The sequence below is a fragment of the Theropithecus gelada genome, chromosome 5, assembly GCF_003255815.1.
Source record: "Theropithecus gelada isolate Dixy chromosome 5, Tgel_1.0, whole genome shotgun sequence".
Taxonomy (NCBI): domain Eukaryota; kingdom Metazoa; phylum Chordata; class Mammalia; order Primates; family Cercopithecidae; genus Theropithecus; species Theropithecus gelada.
Window position 1 is genome coordinate 6,060,921 of NC_037672.1, and position 21,927 is coordinate 6,082,847.

General features: G+C 38.1%; 1 protein-coding gene across 2 annotated transcripts in view; it reads right to left on the minus strand.

The window, feature by feature from the left end:
• Window positions 1–21,927, minus strand: part of KIAA0232 (KIAA0232 ortholog) — a 97,571-nt gene that overhangs the window by 58,593 nt on the left and 17,051 nt on the right. The window contains exons 2-3 of one of the 2 annotated variants that reach the window (XM_025386135.1): window positions 17,303–17,386; window positions 394–893 (exon numbers count right to left, since the gene is read on the minus strand). In XM_025386135.1, coding sequence (XP_025241920.1) covers window positions 394–624 — 231 coding nt within the window. In that variant the 5' untranslated portion in view covers window positions 625–893; window positions 17,303–17,386. The remainder of the gene's footprint in view (window positions 1–393; window positions 894–17,302; window positions 17,387–21,927) is intronic. The other variant, XM_025386137.1, reaches the window with a different exon arrangement.

Genomic DNA, 21,927 nt, shown 5'->3' on the forward strand with positions numbered 1-21,927 from the left:
TGGTAAGAAGTATAATAGATACAATGTTTAAATATCTATTCATAATGTGTGAGTTTTCTAAATAGTAGAAATCAACATTCTAGAGCACTGCTATTTAAAGGCAGCAGGTCATCAAACTATGCCCAATCCATGACAAGATCTGGAGTCTATGCCAAAACGTAATCAACAGTGAGAAAGTCTAACCATGAATAAAATAACTGCACTTAACAGGGTGCTCAGTGACACAGGCTGATTGACACTCCAAGGCAATCTTACCATCTGGTCACTGACAGGTTAAATGTTTGCAGACACGCATGAATAGCCCGGTTTTAAAGTATGAAAGTGCTTGTTTAAGAGGAATGTATACATACAGATACAATCAGTTTTCACAAAACACTTAAAATATGTAAATACCTGTTCCTGCAGGTCGTAGTCATAGCTGTCATGCAGCAGAAGACTGAGGACATACCGAGTGTAAATCATGGCATCAATGCCACATTTCTCGAGCTCTTGTCCCAGCCAGGTCTGCACTGGACCCAAAGCATGAAGCAGAGACATTTCAGAAACAGACACAGGGCCTGGATAAGAACTTGAGGAGCTTTCAGATGGCAAACCATCCACAACAACTGTACAGATAGGGTACATGAATTTAGGTTGCCGACATCCTTAAAATGTGAAGCATTTTCTGCAGTTGATATTCTGTTGGTATCTGGAGGGGATTTTCACTCCAGTAAAAAGGAGAGATGCTTGACATGTAGGATAAGCATTTATTTTTGCTGGTAGTCAGCCACCTAAAACAGACGTTCCCTCTTCAGGCATGACTAATGAATCAACATCCTGATAGCAACATACATGTAGATATGATTTTCTACTTTAATTTCACATTGAGGCCAAATGGAAGTCTCCGGCAGAACCTACAAAAATGAGAGAGGAAAAAAAAATATGCATTATATATAAATAATAAATTATTGACCTTTTGAGAATAAAAATCAAATGAATCAAATGTCCCTCTTTATTAAAATTTTTTTGGTTTCTTAGAACACTGATTTCCCCGCCTACAATCTTTGACATTTTAAACTTCTAAAATGAATCCAGGCACTGTGGTACCTTCCTGTATACCAGCAAGTTGGAAGGCTGCAGCAGGAAGACTGCTCGAACCCAGGAGTTCCAGGCTGTCCTGCACCATGACTGTACCTATGAATAACCCCTGCGATCCAGCGTGGGGAACATATTGAGATCGTGTCTTTATAAATAAATTTTTAAAAAACTTAAAACAACATTGTGAACTTTTAAAAAGCTGAGTATCATTTAAAACAAATAAAAATTCAGAAGTTGATGCTCTCCTTCTGCTCAATTATACCAATTTTTTTTTTTTTTTTGCTATCTCAAGAGATTGGACTAGTAAAATTTTGTCTCTGTAACACTGAAAAACTTAACTAATAAATCAGTAGTTCGTATCTAAGTATAACAGAAATCAGTAGATGAGTAATTTCACTGAAACATGGGTAAAAAAAGTAGTTCTTTATGTTTTATACAGGTAATTAATTACTTTGTAAGGCTCGAAACTTTAGGACTGGTCATCTCTGATTTCATACAAATAAAGGTGGAGCACCAGCCTGTGTTACAGCCAGGCTATACTCTTATACCTATTGCAACTTTTCTTCTTATATACCTAGGTTGCATTTCTTAGCTTTTACGACAGATGACACACTTTTAGTTTAATAGCTTCCCCCCAAATTAACATACTTTCAATATGTGAAAGTAATCTAACAATGGCTTTATTAAATCATAATATTCTTTATATTAGAGTTCTGGCTAATTTACAAACCACTAGAAAATGAAAACTAATGTAATGAAAGGTAAACCTCCTAAACTCAACTTTTGCATGAATTTTAACAGACAATAAGAGGGTTATCAAAAATTACTTTCAAAGTATTGTTAATAAATGTTAGTAAAAGCATCAAGTCAGAAACACAAATACTATTACCCAAAGATTTAAGACTGAGTTTCTTAAATTTATCTTTGGCTATATAGTAAATTTTACACACATTAAATATAAAGACAGCAGTTTTAAGTTCACCACAGGACTAAGTTACTACATTAATGTGTCACTAATATATGTTTTGCTACTTTTGAAATCCTCTCTACTATACTCTTATCTGAATTATGACAACTAGATAAATTAAAGCAAAGATTTTCTGTAACTTTCACGAGCTGAACTTTTCCAACTGACTTTCAAAACATTCCATAATTCATTTAACATTTGGATCTCAGGATGCCAGAGAGATTGTCAATTAAATAATACACTCAATTCTGGAGATGTGCAAGAAATATGAAGAAAATGACCCCTAGAACACTATAATAAAATTACCCAAACTTGTGATAAACAGAAAATTTTTAAAGCACTCAGAGAAAAAAGAAACGTTAAATATAGTAAACAAAAGTATGACATCAGTTTTCTTGTTGGAAACAATGCAAGTGAGCAGATAATGGAGCAAAAACTTTAAAGTACTATAAGAAAAAAAAAACTGTCAACCTAGAATTCTATACTCACTGAAAGTGTCTTTCAAAAAGATACTTGCACACGCATATTTATAGCAGCACAATTTGCTATTGCAAAAATATGGAACCAGCCCAAATGCCCAACAATCAATGAGGGGATAAAGAAATTGTAGTGTGTGTGTATATATGTACACACACACATACACAATGGACTACTACTCAGTCACAAAAAGGAATGAAATAATGGCATTTGCAGTGACCGTGATGAAACTAGAGACCATTATTCTAAGTGAAGTAATATAGTAATAGAAAACCAAACACTGTATGTTCTCACTCACAAGTGGGAGCCAAGCTATGAGGATACAAAGGCATGATACCAGTGGACTTTGGGAACTCGGGGGGAAAGGGAGAGACAGGTAAGGGATAAAAGACTACAAACTAGGTAGAGTGTATGCTGCTCAGGTGACAGGTGCACCAAAATCTCAGAAATCACCACTAAAGAACTTATTCATGTAACCAAACACCACCTGTTCCCCAAAAACCTATGGAAATAAAAAATAAAAATAAAAAGCAAAAAATTAAAAACTTTCAAAATGAAAGTGAAACAAGGACTTTTTCTAATATGCAAAAACTGAAGGAATTTATTGCCAGCAAATGCTATGATTTAAATATCACCTCCAAGCCTCATGTCGAAATTTAACTGCTATTGTGATAGTATTAAGAGGTAAGACCTTTAAGAGGTCATGAGGGTTCCAACCTCGTATCACAGGAGTGGGTTCCTGATAAAAGGATAAGTTCAGCCCCATTTCTCTCTGTATAAAGCACTCTCGCCTGCTCTTCTCCTCCTCCTCATGTGATGCTTTCTGCCATGGCATGACCCTCACTACATGCCAGTGCCATGCTTTTGGACTTCCCGGCCTCCAGGAACTGTGAGTCAAATAAACTATTCTTTATAAATACCTAATCTATGTCATTCTGTTATAGCAACAGAAAACAGAGTAAGACAGAACAAAATGTGGATCCATTCAAGGGAACAAAGAGCACCAGAAATAACATTTGTCTTATTATTTAAATATCTTTAAAAGATAATTGTTTAAACAAAAATAATACAAAACATTGTAGAGCTTTTATTTAATAACATACATATAAGTAAAATGTAAGCCAACAGTAGCATAAAGGCCAGGAGTGGACAAATGTAAGAATACTATTACAAGGTTCTTGTATGAAATGGTGTATCTACTATCACTTGAAGACAAATTCTGATAACTGTTAATAATAATGAATGTGAATAACCTAAACACATCAATTAAAAGGCAGAGATAGACAGAATTTTAAAACAGCAAGACCTAATTATATGCTGCTTATTTAAAAAACCCTCCACTTAATTCTTTCCACAGAATTCAAATTTATTTTCCTAAATGTCAATCTGGTAGATGTAGCCTAAACATGCCAGCTTTTCCCCAGACTTCTCTATCTGCTCTACCCAAGTAAGATACGGCTTCTTTTTTTTTTTCCCTTTTTAACCTTTATTTTAGATTCAGGGGATACATGTGCAAGTTTGTTACCTGGGTATGTTGCACGATGCTGAGGTTTGGGGTATGAATTATTCCATTGCCCAAGTACTGGTACAAAAATAGATATGTAGACCAATGGAATAGAATAGAGAACCCAGAAATAAAGGTGTACACCTGTAGCCATCGAAAACTACCCAACAGTTTTTTCAACACCTACCGCCTCCCCCCATCATCACTATAGTAGTCTTCAGTGTCTACTGCTGTCACCTTTACATCCACGAGTAACTGATGTTTAACTCCCACTTCTAAGTGAGAACATGCAGTATTCGATCTTCTGTTCCTACGTTAATTCACTTAGGATATTATCCTCCAGCTGCATCCACGTTGCTGCAAAGGACAGATTTCATTCTTTTATTTTAATGGCTGTATAGTATTCCATGGTGTATACGTACCACATTTTATTTATGCAATCCACCATTGATGGGCACCTAGGTTGATTCCGTATCTTTGTTAGTGTGAATAGTGCCGTGATGAACATATGAGTATATGTGTCTTTTTGGAAGAATAATTTCTTTTCTGAGATGTACCCAGTAATGGGATTGCTGGGTCAAATGGTAGTTCTGTTTCAAGTTCTTTGAGAAATCTCCAAACTGTTTTCCACAGTGGCAGAACTAATTTACATTCCCACCAACAGTACATAAGTGTTCCCTTTTCTCTGCAGCCTCATTAGCATCTGTTTTTTAACTTCTAATAACAGCCATTCTGACTGACGTGAGATGGTAACTCATTGTGGTTTTGATTTGCATCTCTCTGATAATCAGCGATGTGGAACTTTTTTTATACGTTTGTTGGCTGCTTGCTTGTATGTCTTCTTTTGAAAACTGTCTGTTCATGTCTTTTGCCCACTTTTTATGGGGTTGTTTTTTTCTTGTTTAATTGTTTAAGTTTCCAATAGATTCTGGATATTGGACCTGTGTCAGATGCAGTTTGCAAATATTTTCTCCTATTCTGTAGGTGGTCTGTATACGAAATGGTGTATCTATTAATACAGTACACTGTTTACTCTGTTGATAATTTCTTTTGCTGTACATAAGCTCTTTAGCTTAATTAGATCTCATTTGTCAATGTTTGTTTTTGTTGCAATTGCTTTTGAGGACTTAGTTACAAATTCCTTCCTAAGGCCAGAATGGTGTTTCCAAGTTTTTTCCTAGGGTTTTTATAGTTTGAGGTCTTACATTTAAATATCTATAATCCATCTTGGGTCAATTTTTATATATGTTGAAAGGCAGGGGTCCATTTTCATTCCTCTGCATATGGCTAGTAATTTATTCCAGGACCATTTATTCAACAGGGAGTCCTTTTCCTGTTGCTTATTTTTGTCAACTTTGTTGAAGATTCGATGGCTACAGGTGTGCACCTTTATTTCTGGGTTCTCTATTCTGTTCCATTGGTCTACCTATCTATTTTTGTACCAGTACCATGCTGTTTTGGTTATTGTAGCCTTATGGTATAGTTTGAAGTCAGGTAGCATGAAACCACTGGTTTTGTTCTTTTTGCTTAGGATTGCTTTGCTTATTCGGGCTGTGTTTTGGTTCCATATTAATTTTAGAATAGTTTTTTTTTTTCCAATTCTGTGAAAAATGACATTAGTAGTTTGATGGGAACAGTGTTTAACACGTAGACTGCTTTGGGCTGTATGGCCATTGTAACAATATCAATTCTTCCAGTCCATGAACATGAAGTATTTTTCCATTAGTGTGTGTTATCTATGATTTTATCATTCTTCTTACAGAGATCTTTCACCTCCTTCGTTAGATGTATTCCTAGGTAGTGTGTGTGTGTGTGTGTGCACGTGCGCGTGTGTCTATTGTAAATGGAAGTGTTCTCTGTTGAAGGAACCACTGAGCTACTGTCAGTACAGGGAGTGTATTCTTTTTTTTCTTTGAGACGGAGTCTTGCTCTGTCACCCAGGCTGGTGTGCACTGGTGCAATTTTGGCTCACTGCAACCTCTGCCTCCTGGGTTCCAGCAATTCTCTGACTCAGCCTCCCAAGTAGCTGGGATTACAGGCGCCCGCCACCATGCCCAGCTAATTTTTGTATTTTTAGTAGAGACGGGGTTTCACCATCGTGGCCAGGCTGGTCTTAAACTCCTGACCTCGTGATCCACCTGCCTTGGCCTCCTAAAGTGCTGGGATTACAGGCGTGAGCCACTGTGCCCAGCCTGGGAATGTATTCCTGATTTGGTTCTTGGTCTGAATGTTATAGGTGTATAAAATCCACTTTAAATATAAAGACACAAATAGGTTAAAAGTAAAACGATAGAAAAAATACTACACTAACATTAATGAAAAGAAAGCTAGGGTGTCTACATCACTTTCTGACAAAAGTAAATTTCAGTGCAAAAAATACTAACAGAGATAAAGAAGGTCAACTCATAATGATAAAGGGATGGATATATCAAAAGGACATACCAGTCCTTTGTATTATACATCTAATAGCATATTTGCAAAATACATGAAACAAAAATTGATAGAACTGCAAAGATAAACAAGTCCACAATTACACTAGATTTCAAAACCTCTTTGTCAGTCACTGCAAGAAGAAATACACGAAAAAATCCATAAGGATATAGAGAGAACAACATTATCAACCAACTTGACCTAAGATAAACTATCTTTGGCCACAGAAAAGGTACAATAAGCTTAAAAGAATTCAATCATACATGCATGTTCTCTGACCACATGGAATTATAATTAGTAACATAAAGATGTCTGGAAAAGCTTCACAAATATGTGAGAACTAAAAACATATTTCTAAACAATAGGGGAGGCCAGGCATGGTGACTCACGCCTGTAATCCCAGCACTTTGGGAGGCCGAGGCGGGTGGATCACGAGGTCAGAAGGTCAAGACCATCCTGGCTAACATGGTGAAACCCTGCCTCCACCAAAAATACAAAAAATTAGCAGGGTGTGGTGGCGGGAGCCTGTAGTCCCAGCTACTCGGGAGACTGAGGCGAGATAATCGTTTGAACCTGGGAGGCGAAGGCTGCAGTGGGCCAAGATCGCACCACTGCACTCCAGCCTGGGCAACAGAGCGAGACTCCATCTCAAAAAAAAAAAAAGGTGGTGGGGGGGAAAGAAGAAATTTGAGAAATTAGTAAGTACTGTATTTTGAAGTGAATGTAAATGAAAACACAACCTATCAATATTTTTAGGATGCCACAAAAACAGTACTGAGAAAGAAATGTAGAACACTGTCTATATTAGAAAAGGTCTTAAATCAATGATCTCAGTTTTCACCTTAAGAAGCTAGTAAAAGAAGACCAAACGAAGCCTAAACTAAGCAGAAAAAAGAAAAAAGATCAGAGCAGAAACCAATGAAATAGAAAGCAGAAAAACAATAAAACCAAAAACAGGTTCTTTAACCTCTAGCCAGACTGATCAGGAAAGAGAGACGACATAGATTACCAACATCAGGAATGAGAGAGGTGAGATCACTACAGATTCTATAGGTATAAAAATGAGAATAAGAGATACTAGAAAAACTTTATACCAATAAATTTAATAACTTCAATGAAATGGAAAAATTCCTTGAAAGATACAAACTACCAAAGCTTACTCAAGAAGAAACAGAATAGTCCCATATCTATAAAGGGAATTGAATTTATAGTTTAAAACTCACAAAGAAATCGCTAAGCCCATATAGCTTCAAAGGTGAATTCTACCAAATATTTAAGAAAAGCATAATTCCAATTCTACACAAACTCTCCCAATACTTCTCAAATCATGTTAGGAAGACAGCATTAAGCTGATACCAAAAGCCAATAAAGATATTACAAGAAACAGGCCGGGCGCGGTGGCTCATGCCTGTAATCCCAGCACTTTGGGAGGCCAAGGCGGGCAGATCACAGGTCAGGAGATCAAGACCATCCCGGCTAACACAGTGAAACCCCGTCTCCACTAAAAGTACAAAAAACTTAGCTGGGCGTGACCGGGCGCGGTGGCTCATGCCTGTAATCCCAGCACTTTGGGAGACCGAGGCGGGCAGATCACGAGCTCAGGAGATCGAGATCAGCCTGGCTAACACAGTGAAACCCCATCTCTACTAAAAATACAAAAAATTATCAGGGCGTGGTGGCAGGTGCCTGTAGTCCCAGCTACTCAGGAGGCTGAGGCAGGAGAATGGCGTGAACCCGGGAGGCGGAGTTTGCAGTGAACCGAGATCGCGCCACTGCACTCCAGCCTGGGCGACACAGCGAGACTCCATCTCAAAAAAAATAAAAAATAATAAAAAAAACAGATCAAAGTACTTAAACTATTATATAAGTAAATACTTTTCCAAGAAGCAGACCAAACATAATGCCACACTTCACACAAGTAATTTAATAATGAAGGCTTTTTTGGAGCAGTGAGCACTTGTTTTGAAGAAGTTCACAAATCTTCCCAAAATCTCATCCCTCATGTAATAATATTCCAGGAAACATGGCACCATCTTTTTATACTCTATATGACATATATTACTAAAAATAATTCAAATTACAACTCCCATTGGTATTCGTAATTATTTATAAGCTATAAGTGACATATTATCTATAGTTCAGTTTCTTTAATGTTCAAGTACAGCAGACATATGGCCAAGTTAATTAAATATTAAGATATTTCCCTTTTTCGTAATACACTGTAAATAATTTTAGGTGTGATTACAACATATGAAAATGATTTCAAAAAGCACACTCTCTTTTGAACACGGCTGCATAAATACTATTTGCGGACTGTTCTCTCAATTTACTTTTGTTACAGCACAACTGATCAAAAACAGCACCAGACAGTAAACAGTTACAAACTGGGCTTCTCTGGGCAAAATGTAAAATGTGGATGTTGTGGAGAAAAATCTGGGCAGTTCCAAGCAACCGATGTATTCACTTGCTGAAGTGGTCTTTATTAGTGCCACAGCACTTCTTTCTTTCTTATGTTTGTCATATATGCCTTTTATTAGCAAAGTTTTAAAGTATTTTTAAAATATAAAAATAGAAACACACACTCATATATAATTTCAGCACCTAATATTCACTGTTAGTATTTTGGTGTGTTTATTATTAGTGTTTTTTCCTTTGCGCAGAACTTTAAATTTATTATTTCTATATATTAAATAATAACATACATAGACTTTCGTATTCTGCCTTTTTCACCTGGCATTATGTCATCCCCATGGTGTTCTAAGACCCTTACTGCACTGACCAATATAGCAGCCACTAGTCACATGTGGCTATTTTAAACTAAAAGTCAGTTCCTCAGTCACACTAGCTACAGTTCAAGTGCTCAACAGCCACATGTAGCTAGTATGCAAATATAGGACATTTCCATAATCACAGAAGTTCTACGAAACGACACGGGTTTTGACTCTCTCCTCTCTAGCAAATGACTACGTTGAGCTTAACAAACACTCATTAGCTCTTTCAACAGAGCTATCCCCCCCTGCACGTTCCAGTAGATTGTCCAAGACACTACCTGGAAGAAAGGCTACTAATCACAGCTACTCTGAAGTAACACAATGAGCTCAGAAAGAACTGTTTGAGAGAACTGGAAAACATCTACTTTATGTTTGATAGGTATCAAATTTCAAAAGGTCAAATTTCTTATATTTCAATGTAATCATGGAAGGTTCAATGACAAAGTCAGACTGTATGGAATAACAAGAACAACTAAAGCTTATTGACAAAACAAAGAGAGAACTGAGAATAATCAGGATAAGTGGTCAAGAACAAACTGAGGGAAAAGGTTAAAAATAGGGTAGATTATGCAACAAAAACAATTCCCAAATTACAGTAGCCTAACACAAAGGTTTATATCTTAAAAAAAAAAAAAGAAAGAAAAGTTAGGCCAGGCACAGTGGCTCACACCTATAATCCCAGCAATTTGGGTGGCCAAGGCAGGGAGATTGCTTGAGCTCAGTAGTTCAAGACCAGCCTGGGCAACATGGTGAGACCCCATCTCTACCAAAAAAAAATACAAATATCAGCCAGGCATGGTGGCTCATGCCTGGAGTCCCAGCTACTCGGGAGGCTGAGGTGGGGGGATCACTGGAGCTCAGGAGGCAGAGGGTGTAGCGAGCCGAGATAGTGCCAAAGCACTCCAGCCTAGGTGACAGAGTGAGACCCTGTTTCAGAAAGAAAAAGAAAAACTTATAGGGTACGTGGGCAATTTTGTTACATGCACAGATTGCACAGTAAGTCAGGGTTTACGCAGTATCTGGCTATGTCTGGCTTGTGCCTTATCACTTAAGATAATGACCTCCAGTTCCATCAACGTTGCTGCAAAAGACATGATTTCACTCTTTTTTTATGTCTGAATAGCATTCTGTAGTGTGTACAGACCACATTTTCTTTACCCATTTATTCACCGATGGACACTTAGGTTGATTCTACATCTTTGCTATTGTGAATAGTGCTGCAATAAACATATGAGTACAGGTATCTTTCTGATGTGTTCTTTTCCTTTGAGTATCTACTTTGGGTAGATACCCAACAGTGGGAATGCTGAATCAAATGCTCATTCTAATTTTAGTTCTTTGAGAAATCTCCATACTCTTTTCCATAGAAGCTATACTAATTTACATTCCCACCAAAAAGGCTTAAGAGTTTCCTTTTCTCTGTATCCGTGCAAATATCTGGTTTTTGTTTTTTTTGTTTTGTTTTTTTTGTTTTGTCTTTTTAATACTAGCCATTCTGACTGGGGTAACATGACAACTCATTCTGGTTTTGGTCTGCATTTCTCTGATGACTGGTGATGCCGAGCTTTTCTTCATATACATGTAAGGCCATGCGTATGTCTTCTTTTTTTAAAAAAAAAAAGTCTATTCATGTCTTTGCCCACTTTTTAATGGGATCTTTTTGTTTTTGCTGTTGAAGTGTCTGAATTCCTTGTATATTCTGGATATTAGTTTCCTATCAGATAGTTTGCAAACATTTTCTCTCATTCTACAGGCTGTCTCTTCAATCTGCTAACGATTTCTTTTGCTCTGCTGAAGCTTTTTAGCTTCATTAAGTCCCATTTGCCTATTTCTGCTTTAGTTGCCTGTGTTTTTGAGGTCTTAGTCACAGATTCTTTGCCAATATTAATGTCCAGAAGAGTTTTCCCTAGGTTTTCTTCTAGTATTTTTATAGTTTCAGGTCTTACGTTTAGGTCTTTAATCCATCTTGAGTTGATTTTTTGTATATGGTGAGAGACTGGGGTCCAGTTTCGTTCTTATGCATAGGGCAACCCAATTTTTCCAGCACCATTTCTTTAAGAGGGTGTCTTTCTCTGATGTATGTTGTTGTTAGCGTTGTCAAAGATCAGCTGGCTATAAATATGTGGCTTAATTTCTGGATTCTCTATTCTGTTCCATTGTCCATACATCTATTTTTACACCAGTACCATGCTGTTTTGGTTACTATACCCTTGTAATATAATTTGAAGTCAGGTAATGTGATACCCCCAGCTTTGTTCATTTGGTCAGGATTGCTTTGGCTATTAGGGCTCTTTTTTGATTTCATATGAATTTTAGGACTTTTTTTTCTAATTCTGTAAAACATGACATTGGTATTTTGATAGGGGTTACATTGAATCTGTAGATTGCTTTGGAGAGTATGGTCACTTTAATGATATTAATTCTTCCAATTAATGAGCATGGGATGTTTTTCCATTTATTTGTCATCTACAATTTCTTTTATCGGTGTTTTGTAGTCTTCCTTGTAGAGATCTTTCACCTCCATGGTTAAATGTATTCCTAGGTACCTTGTTTTTTAATAGCTATTGTAAATGGAACTGCCTTCTTGATTTCTTTCTCAGCTAGATCGTTATTGGTATATAGAAACATTACTGATTTTTGTATCCCGATTTTCTATCCTGCAACTTTACTGAATTGCTTTATTAAATCTAGGAGGTTTTTTGGTGGAGTCTTTAGGTTCTTCTAGATATAAGAGCATATCAATGGCAAATAGGGATATAATTTGACCTCCTCTTTTCCGATTTGGATGCCTTTTATATCTTTCTCTTGCTTAATTTCTCTTGCTAGGACTTCCACAAAGGTTTATATCCTTCTCATACTATGTGTTCATCACATAGTATGAGAAATGCTCAGGGTAATCACTCATTAAAATCATTCTGGGACACAGGGTGACAAAATGGCCATCATCTTGAACCCTGCTAGTCCAGGGTGCCAGAGAAAATAAGATCTGGACCAAAGCTGGCACTGGTACTTCGAAAGCTTCCTCTTGGAAGTGAGCTACTCACATTTTATGAGTCAAAGCAAGTCTCTTAGCCTCACTTCACTTCAATAGGGCAGGTATCACTAGCCCTAATGACCACTTCAAGGGGTAGAATATGGGGCTGTTAATAGGAAACAACTCTGAAATCTAACATTATTGAAACTAACATTCTGGTAAACATAGACAAACTATCAGGGACAAAAGTAACAGGATCAGAAAAGTTTCAGAAAGCACAGACATGGCTGAAACACTAACACCCAACTGGCAATGGAATCATTCCCGCCCTGCCTTTCTGAAGAAGCCCTTTCTAATTATTTAAGGGTATACCACGGTCTTCCTCCCAACACTTACAGAGTGCTGGCTGTCCTCATGGCCTTCTGCCTCGTGATGATGCCCTTTTATACTATTCTCTAACTGCCTCCTGGGAATCGGTTCCTTATCAAATAAGGCTTAAAGTTCTTCAGGTCAAACTGTGACATACTCCACATGTACTATGTAGTAGAATGCTTAGGCCTTGGCAGGTGATCAAAACTGTGCTGAACTAACTACTTCCCAAATGTCAATGGAGAATAAATTCTGAAAAAGAGAAGTTTGATAAATAAAATGATATTCGTAATACTAGGAGGTGGGAGGAAAAAACCCAACTCTGATCATATTCTGAGTCCACAGGCAGGGACTAACTAACATAGGAATTTTAACTCATTCTCTCACAATCCCATGTACTAGAGGTTTCTTGTGTACAAGGCACTGTGCATGGTGTCAGTGGTATCGAGACAATCACAACCCTCTCGGGATTTTCCTTTAGGTATTTACCATCCTATACTAGCAGGCTTTTACCTTAGGTAAAGCAACTTGTACTCTTCCCACTGAAGCCCTCTACCATCCCCTTTGATCTAGTATGGTACTTCTGCAAGTCATGCTTCAACTCTATTTTTAACTGGTCCTTTCTCACTACAAAGTTCGTACTCACATTGTTGATGTGCTCGGTACCGAAGACTCAGCATTACCTGCAACTGCCTTTTCATAATTATTCAATTTGGATGTTTATAGGACTTTCACACAAGGAAAAGCCTTGAGGGAGAAGGCATAAAGGATATATAACATAAAGTAAAAGAAAGACTATAGAAAAGAGAATAAAGAAAAACAGACATTTGAAATATTAAGACTCTGGCTTTTGGACTCTATTACTTTTCACCAAAATCCTAAATAATATCTGCCTGCAGTGCGAACATACAATTAAGTAGTTATACATTTAGAAATAATTCTTGCCTGTTATTTTCTTTTTCTCTTTTTTGAGACATAGTCTCACTCTGTTGCCCAGGCTAGAGTGCAGTAGCATGATGTCAGCTCACTGAAACCTCCGCCTCCCAGGTTCAAGCGACTCTCCTGCCTCAGCCTCCTGAGTAGCTGCAACTACAGGTGCACGTCACCACACCTAGCTAATTTTTGTATTTTTGGTAGAGATGGGATTTCACCATGTTAGCCAGTCTGGTCTCCTGACCTCAAGTGATCCACTCGCGTTGGCCTCCCAACGTGTGCTGGGATTACAGGCATGAGTCACTGTGCCTGGCCTTGTCTGTTATTTTCTGATCTCAGCACATGAATTTGGAACCCAAGATAATGCTTATTCTCTTTAGTAGGTAGCATGGCTCCAAAGCCAATCTACAGCCAGAAAAGAAAATCCATAAAGAATCTACAACGCAAACTGGAATTCAAGCATTGAAAACAGGAACCAAGGGCTATAAACTAAATTATGTAAACTGGTTTACCCTAGGTTTCTGAAAAGCTATGTAGAAATGGACAATCAGACCTACAGTTTTCTTCCCCATTCTAGAAGTGTGTCAAGTCCCAGGAAATGAATAAGGTTTTTAAAAAAGTAATGTAATCAACAAAACTAGTGTGAGACTTGAGTTCTTTCTATGAAAAGAGGAAAAACTGCATAAAGATTGAGAAATTCCATCCTTACTAGTCATCAGAAATAAACACATAAGTAATATTCTCCAGTGACAATTAAAATGAATTATTAATATTTTCATAAACAGGATTGTTCTTACAGACAAGATTACCACTCGATAGCAAGAGAACTAGGAAATGTTTTCATAAATTGCAAGCCTGTAACACATTTGGTTAATCTTTATGTTTAAAAGGAAGAAAAGCTGAACACTGTGGTGTATGCCTATAATCCTAGCTACTGGAGAGGCTGAGGCAGGAACATCACTTGAGCCCAGGTGTACAGGCCAACCTGGGCAACATAGCAGGACCCTGTCTTAAATAAATAAATAGATACATATATAAAAAGGAAAAACCAATTTTATGATGATAAAGTGTAGGTGAAAGCAATCAGTTCTACAAAGATTCACAGGTACTAAACAGACTTCTATTAAAACAAAACAATTGAGAGTGTAATTTGACTAGTGTGTAATGAGACTAAATAAAAGGGAAAAGCTTTCTATGCAACCTGGATAAACTTTCCTCTACTGACCATGCTACTGTCAAATGCTGACAGACCTGAAAGTTTTGATCAGCCTATACGTTCTTATTGTTCTAATTCTTTCTTTTTTTTCTTTTTGAGACGGAGTCCCGCTCTGTCACCCAGCCTGGAGTAGTGTCGCGATTTCGGCTCACTGCAAGCTCCGCCTCCCGGGTTCACGCCATTCTCCTGCCTCAGCCTCCTGAGTAGCTGGGACTACAGGCGCCCGCTACCACACCCAGCTAATTTTTTGTATTTTTAATAGAGACGGGGTTTCACCGTGTTAGCCAGGATGGTCTCAATCCGCTGACCTCGTGATCCACCCGCCTCAGCCTCCCAAAGTGCTGGGATTATAGGTGTGAGCCACCGCGCCCAGCCTCTTATTGCTTTAATTCTTACTGTTTGAACTTATTGTTTAATTGTACTATGGAGATGAACTGCTTATGCAAAGTTACATTGTTTTATGTCTGATTTTTACGTGATTCCAGTTATTTGATGATTCTTATTCATCTGTTAATATTTCTGGTCTGAAAAGCTGGACTGCTATATTAAATTTTTTTTTTTACAGGTTATCAAATTATAATAATCAATGTAGACATTTAGTTCATTTAGACCAATTAGATGTCAAAATTCTTTACCAGGGCTACAAAATGGCAGTTTTTATGCCTTTAAAAGGTTATGGAGATTTACAAAAATGCCTTTTTTACCCAGCAGGGGTAAACCTCACATCAGACACTTTACAGGACAAAGGATAAAACACTTGGGCCCAAGGGGAAGGGGAAAATGTATATACTTACAAGTGAAGCAAATCCTCCTCCTTTCTTGCAAAAGATAACAAAATAGCTACCAAACAAAATGCAAAAACAAGATAAAACAACATTATTATGAAATTCTAAAACCTTTTAGATAAATTGGAAAAGGGATGAAACAACTAAATTTTAGAAATTTAAAAATTTCAATTAGGAGAAACTGAAACATCTACACATTAAGAAATGCAAAATTTCAAAAACCCTAAGCTTACTTGGAAAAAAACTAAAATAAATAATTTTTACACTTTTTGAAAATGCAAAAAGCTCCAGCATGATGAAACCCACTTTGTCAACGTTGAAACATTTCATCATATAAAATACTAGATCATAGTGTATCAAAATAATTTTACAACCTGATACTGTTGGTCCTCAAAATGTCTGGGCATATAAATTCTATAGCTTTCAACTACTAAACTCAAAACCACAAATATCTTCTGAGTTTCAATGAGTGGGGGAAAGGTAGCATGAAATTCTGTAACTCACTGGTAAGACAGTGAGTTAACTTTTAAAAATTACTATAAAAGCCATAGCCAAGTAATACAAATTATAGTTCTCCAAAATGGACTTAGGTAAGAAGCAATACTTCAATAATGTGTTTATATCTGTCAATAATCTAATTCTATATGAAAAGTTTATATGGATTATCTGATTCATATCCTAATAGTTAAAAATTTTAAAGAGTCCAAATAAAATTTTGTTTATGCAAAAAGATATCCACTAGAGAACTCAGAATAGGATCAAAGTAGTACATATGTTCATTTCTCATCCATTAATTGTATGCTTCCAACATTAAATCAAGTCTTTAGATATGGTTCTGAAGATAACTATAGTAATTCTTCTGGACCTTAGGAAGATATTTAAATAAACAGTGTCATCATTTAAAGGATAACTTGCTACAGTTTCCCCAAAGTATATTCTGGGTGATACAAAAATATATTCCTGGACGGGTGCAGTGGCTCAAGCCTGTAATCCCAGCACTTTGGGAGGCCAAGGCGGGTGGATCACTAGGTCAGGAGATCGAGACCATCCTGGCTAACACGATGAAACCCCATCTCTACTAAAAATACAAAAAAATTAGCCGGGCGTGGTGGTGGGCGCCTGTAGTCCCAGCTACTCGGGAGGCTGAGGCAGGAGAATGGCGTGAACCCGGGAGGCGGAGCTTGCAGTGAGCGGAGATCGCGCCACTGTATTCCAGCCTGGAGTACAGAGCAAGACTCCGTCTCAAAAAACAAAACAAAACAAAACAAAAAAAACCCCATGCGCATATATATATATATATATTCCTTTGCTATAAACTTCTTCATTTTGCATAAATTAGGGAAATACCAAAGCTGAAACAAGAGCAGGTTTATTTCAGGACATCTTGAAACCTTTAACAGGCTAATAAGCACTCGGAACCTCCAAGAAGGAAACAAAGTAGTGGAGAACATTCATTCATTCATTCATTCATTGACCCCTTTTGCTTCCTTGGAACACAGTCTGGGAAACAGGAGACATTCTAATCAGAAAGAATTTTCCCCAAGGCCCAAGTTATTAATATAAGCAAAGTATAGATCACCTGACCTGAGGTCTTTAAATCCTGAATTCCCAGGATTAAAAAGTTAAACTGAAGATGTAATTTACGAATAAGATCATTAATTATATCCTCTCCTTTTCTTTCCTTTAAATAACTTGCATAAATCGTACTATTCTATACAGCAAATCAATTAGTATTCCCTTTTAAATGGTATCAGAAACTTCCACATTTTTCCATTTCCCACATACACTTAGGGACTTACTGGTTGTCTTCATTCTCAATGCATTCTCTGGAACGGTTACAAGGGCAGAGTCCACCGCACCCTACCTATATCAGTGCACACTACCTACACAACAGTGAAGCAGGCATTTTAGTATCAAAAACGTATTTACCATCATTAAAACGATCTTAGGTTTCTTTCTACTTTACAAAGCAATCACAGTTTTTAATGGACTAAAAGACAGCTGTCTGACAATGGGGTGTTAATGGCAGAGCTTCCACTAGGTAATGAACCCAACTGGTCAGTGGCTCTAAACTGAGGGTGGCAGAGTATGGCACACTAGGGTTCATGGACCAGAACAAGAGGGAGCACTCCAGGGGCTGGTGGAGGGAGGCCCGCTAGAGCAGGAATACCTGTATTTAACAAACATTTGCTAAGTATTAGGCACAGCTACTAAAAGTGTTAGAAATGCTACCAAATTTAATTGTACTTTAAGGCATCCTTGAATCTGGGAAACACATTGAGAATTCCTGCTAGCTGTGATGTTGATCTTACAGAACTCTCCCTAAATTAATAAAATAGATATATTTCTCAAAACCTCAAATACAAATACTTTAAAGACAGGTTAACAGATTAACATGTAACATTCTCAAAAACACATTTTAAATACTCAGCAAAGTACCATACTTAACAAAGGTGATACATCTTGGATTGGAATTTTATGTTAATTAAAACCTTTCCCCTCAAAAATGACTATCTGTAGAGCCCTACAAGGATACCTCCTTAAAATTTCAGACATGTTCAAGTCACAAATACTATGTTACAAGTAAATGTAAAGGAAGAAAATAGGTAGGAAAAATACACACTGTATGGCTCAGAAAAGCAAAAACAAACATGGAAGAAAAATAGCTAACAATCCAAATATTAAACATAAAAATCCACTTCCAAATGACTCATGTCAAATATAAAATTGGTTATTCCTTTTTTATAAATTCTGGTCAAGTTCCCTAACATGAAATACTTGATTCTGAGGTTAGTAAAAAGCATTCTCTATAAGTGAATATGAAATTAGACAACTCTAGAAAGAAAGAAATTATTATATTTGAAATTTTAATCAGGGTAATCTTATGCAAATGAATCTTTCAAGTATTTTCTAACTACCAGTAACTACATAACTATTGGAATCTTCCAACTATTACCTAACTACCAGTAACTATATAACTTGAGAGCTGTGTTGCAGGACCTTGAACATTCATGTTTCAATGTTTGACATTCATGTTTGATAACGTCAAAGATTTGTGTAATGTATAAAAAGTCACCCCCTACAAATCTTTCTCTTACCTTGTCTTCTCAGTCTATATTTCCAAGTACTCATGGAATATTTCCATTTGAACTTAAGGGATCTGGGCTTCAATTTATATGAGAAAGTCCATATATATATGCGCACTCATTTTTATTTTTTTCAAGAGATAAGGTATTCTTCTATTATCCAGGCTGGGCGTGCAGTGGTACAATCATAGCTTACTACAGCCTAGAACTCCTGGGTTTAAGTGATCCTCCCACCTCACCCACCACAGTAGCTGGGACTACAGGCATGCACCCACCAAACCGGGCTAAATTTTTTTTTTTTTTGGTCAAGATGGAGTATGTTGCTCAAGTATGCCCAGTATGTTGCCTAGGCTGGTCTTGAACTCTTGACCTCAAGTGATCCTTCCATCTCAGCCACCTAAAGTGCTGGGATTATAAGCATGAGCCACTGTTCCCAGCTATACGCTCATATTTGACTATTACTCTTCTTTCCACCTTCTGTCATTCTTTCCTTCCTTGAGAGAACTTCATACCAATTAATTTCATTCTTCTGTGCTCCTTACATCACCAACATACCACACCTTGCTCTACACCTGAATCACCACTCTGTATTTTATGTTATAGCAAAATCCCCTGTTTTTATGTCCTTGGGGAAGAGGTAAAGATGAAGCATTCTGGTTGGAGTCAGCTTCCACCAGAAGAAAAGGCTAATTGTGCACTGTAACTCTGTTCATACATAAGACACACATACACATAGTTATTTAGTAAGTAGGGAGGTGGGGTGGGGGAGTCGAGAAGAGTCACAGAGAAAGAGGAAGAGACTTACCCCATATTTCTCCAGAAGGTCAACCAATGAGTCAAATGAAATCAATCAAAAAAATTTCTAAGAAAAATATTGTCCAACTGTGGCACGCTGTGATGTACAACCCAGACCCTCAACTGAAGGACCCAGACTGCTCCGTCAGCCCCTTCAAGTACTGCTGTGGCTACAGAGAACTGCCTCACCCGACATCTTGCCCTCTTCCAGGCAAGTCATCCTGACTGACAGAGAGAGTGTATAGGCCTGGCTATCCAGCCCAACCCAGGACAGCTCCAAAGGGCTATTCTAACGGGGTTGGCCAAGGCCATGCTATAATTGGGCATGCAAGGTAGCTCAACTTCTCCATTCCCTGAGTCTGGACCCTACAGACAAGCCCTAATCAACATTCTGCATGCTAAACTGTCTGCATCTGCTTCCCAAAGTTCCCGCCTTCCCAGAGAACCCAACTTGTGACACTCATAAAGGAACTAACAGCCCTCTCAGGATCAAGGGCCCCTTTACTGCATATAAACAGCAGAAACCACCAGCATTTAGCGGGTATTTACTGTGTGCAATACACAGTGAGGGACACAAACTTAATCTGGAAGGTAGTGGTAGCATGTTTACAAATAACTTCCAAAGCTAAAAGAATGTGATTTCAGCACATGCATAAAATGACCATCCTCGAAGGCCCTGTATTTTTCTTTGTACTGCAAATAAACCAGAATCCACATTTCTACTTTATGAAAACCCTATGTTCTACATTTAAAAACATGGATGTGCTAATTAAATTCCTAAGCACTGTAAGCCACTTAATAGCACCTTTCTCTTTTTTTTCCCTTTTGTCCTGTCACCCAGTCTGGAGTACAGTAGAGTGATCATAGCTCACTGCAGCTTGGAACTCCTGGGCTCAAGCAATCCTCCCACCTCAGCCTCCAGAGTAGCTACGACAAAAAGTGTATGGCCATCAGGTCCAGCTTTTTTCTTTGGTAGAGACAGGGTTGCACTACGTTGCTCAGGCTGGTCACGAACTCCTAGGCTCAAGCAATCCTCCTACCTCAGCCTCACAAAGGGCCAGAATTACAAGCATGAGCCACCACGCCTGGCCTAGTAGCATCTTTTCAGTCTCTTACAACCACTATCCACTTATTCTTTGAACAAAGGTGAATTGAACAAAAGTGAACTGAATCTCTAGAACTGCACTGTCCAATGAATATGGTAGCCACTAGTGACTATTTACATTTAAAATAATTAAAATTAAATAAAATTGAAAATTCAGTTCTTTAATGGCACAAGCCACATTTCAAGTGTTAATGGCCCCATGTAGCCAGTGCATACTGAAGAGAAAAGACAGTGAACATTTCCATTATCAAAGTTCTACTGGACACAACAGGTCTAACACATCAAGATTTGGGGAAATGGTGACAATTCCACATCCTGGTTCAATACCCAGCTGCTGAACTTAATTTTCTACAAACTAAGAAAATTAAAAATTATCCTATGACCAAATTATCAAGAACTCTGTCTATATTTATATTTGTATTCCCACTACACTCCATGTTAATAAGCTGTTGGAAAAGCACTGCTGAACTGAACAAACCCTTAAGAACCTGCCTGCCCTTCCTAACGAGGCTCTTGGTATCACCCCCCTCACATAACCTTTCACAGTGATGAGCCCAGGAGCCAACCTGGCTCTGCATCTTCTGTGTGACCCAAAACTATATAAAATGTTACCAAATGACATTTCTGCCATTCTGCTTACTTCATTTACAGAATTCAAACAAATATAATGAACAAGGTCTTTTCCTCCAAATTGTCTTTTTTTTTTTTTTTTTTGAGACGGAGTCTCCCTCTGTCACCCAGGCTGGAGTGCAGTGGCATGATCTCGGCTCACCACAACCTCCACTTCCTGGGTTCAAGCGATTCTCCTGCCTCAGCCTCCTGAGTAGCTGGGATTACAGGTGTACGCCACCACGCCCAGCTAATTTTGTATTTTTAGTAGAGATGGGGTTTCTCCATGTTGGTCAGGCTGGTCTTGAACTCCCAACCTCAGGTGATCCGCCCACCTTGGCCTCCCAAAGTGCTGGGATTACAGGCATGAACCACCACACCCGGCCCCAAATTTTCAAATATAATAAAATCAGAACACATCAAGAAAATAGAGCATATGTAAGTCCAGGCACGATGGTTCAGCACTTTAGGAAGCCAAGGCAGGCGGATCACCTGAGGTCAGGAGTTCGAGACCAGCCTGGCAAACATGGTGAAATTCCATCTCTACTAAAAATACAAAAATTAGCAGAATATGGTGGCGGGCGCCTGTAATGCCAGCTACTCAGGAGGCTGAGGCAGGAGAATCACTTGAACTCGGGAGATGGAGGTTGCAGTGAGCCGAGATCATGCCATTGCACTCTAGCCGGGGCAACAGAGTGAGACTCCATCTCAAAAAAAAAAAAAAGAAAGAAAAAGAAAACAGAGCATATGCAAAACAAAAGCCAGCCAGGCGGAGTGGCTCACGCCTGTAATCCAAGTACTTTGGGAGGCCGAGGCGGGGGGATCATGA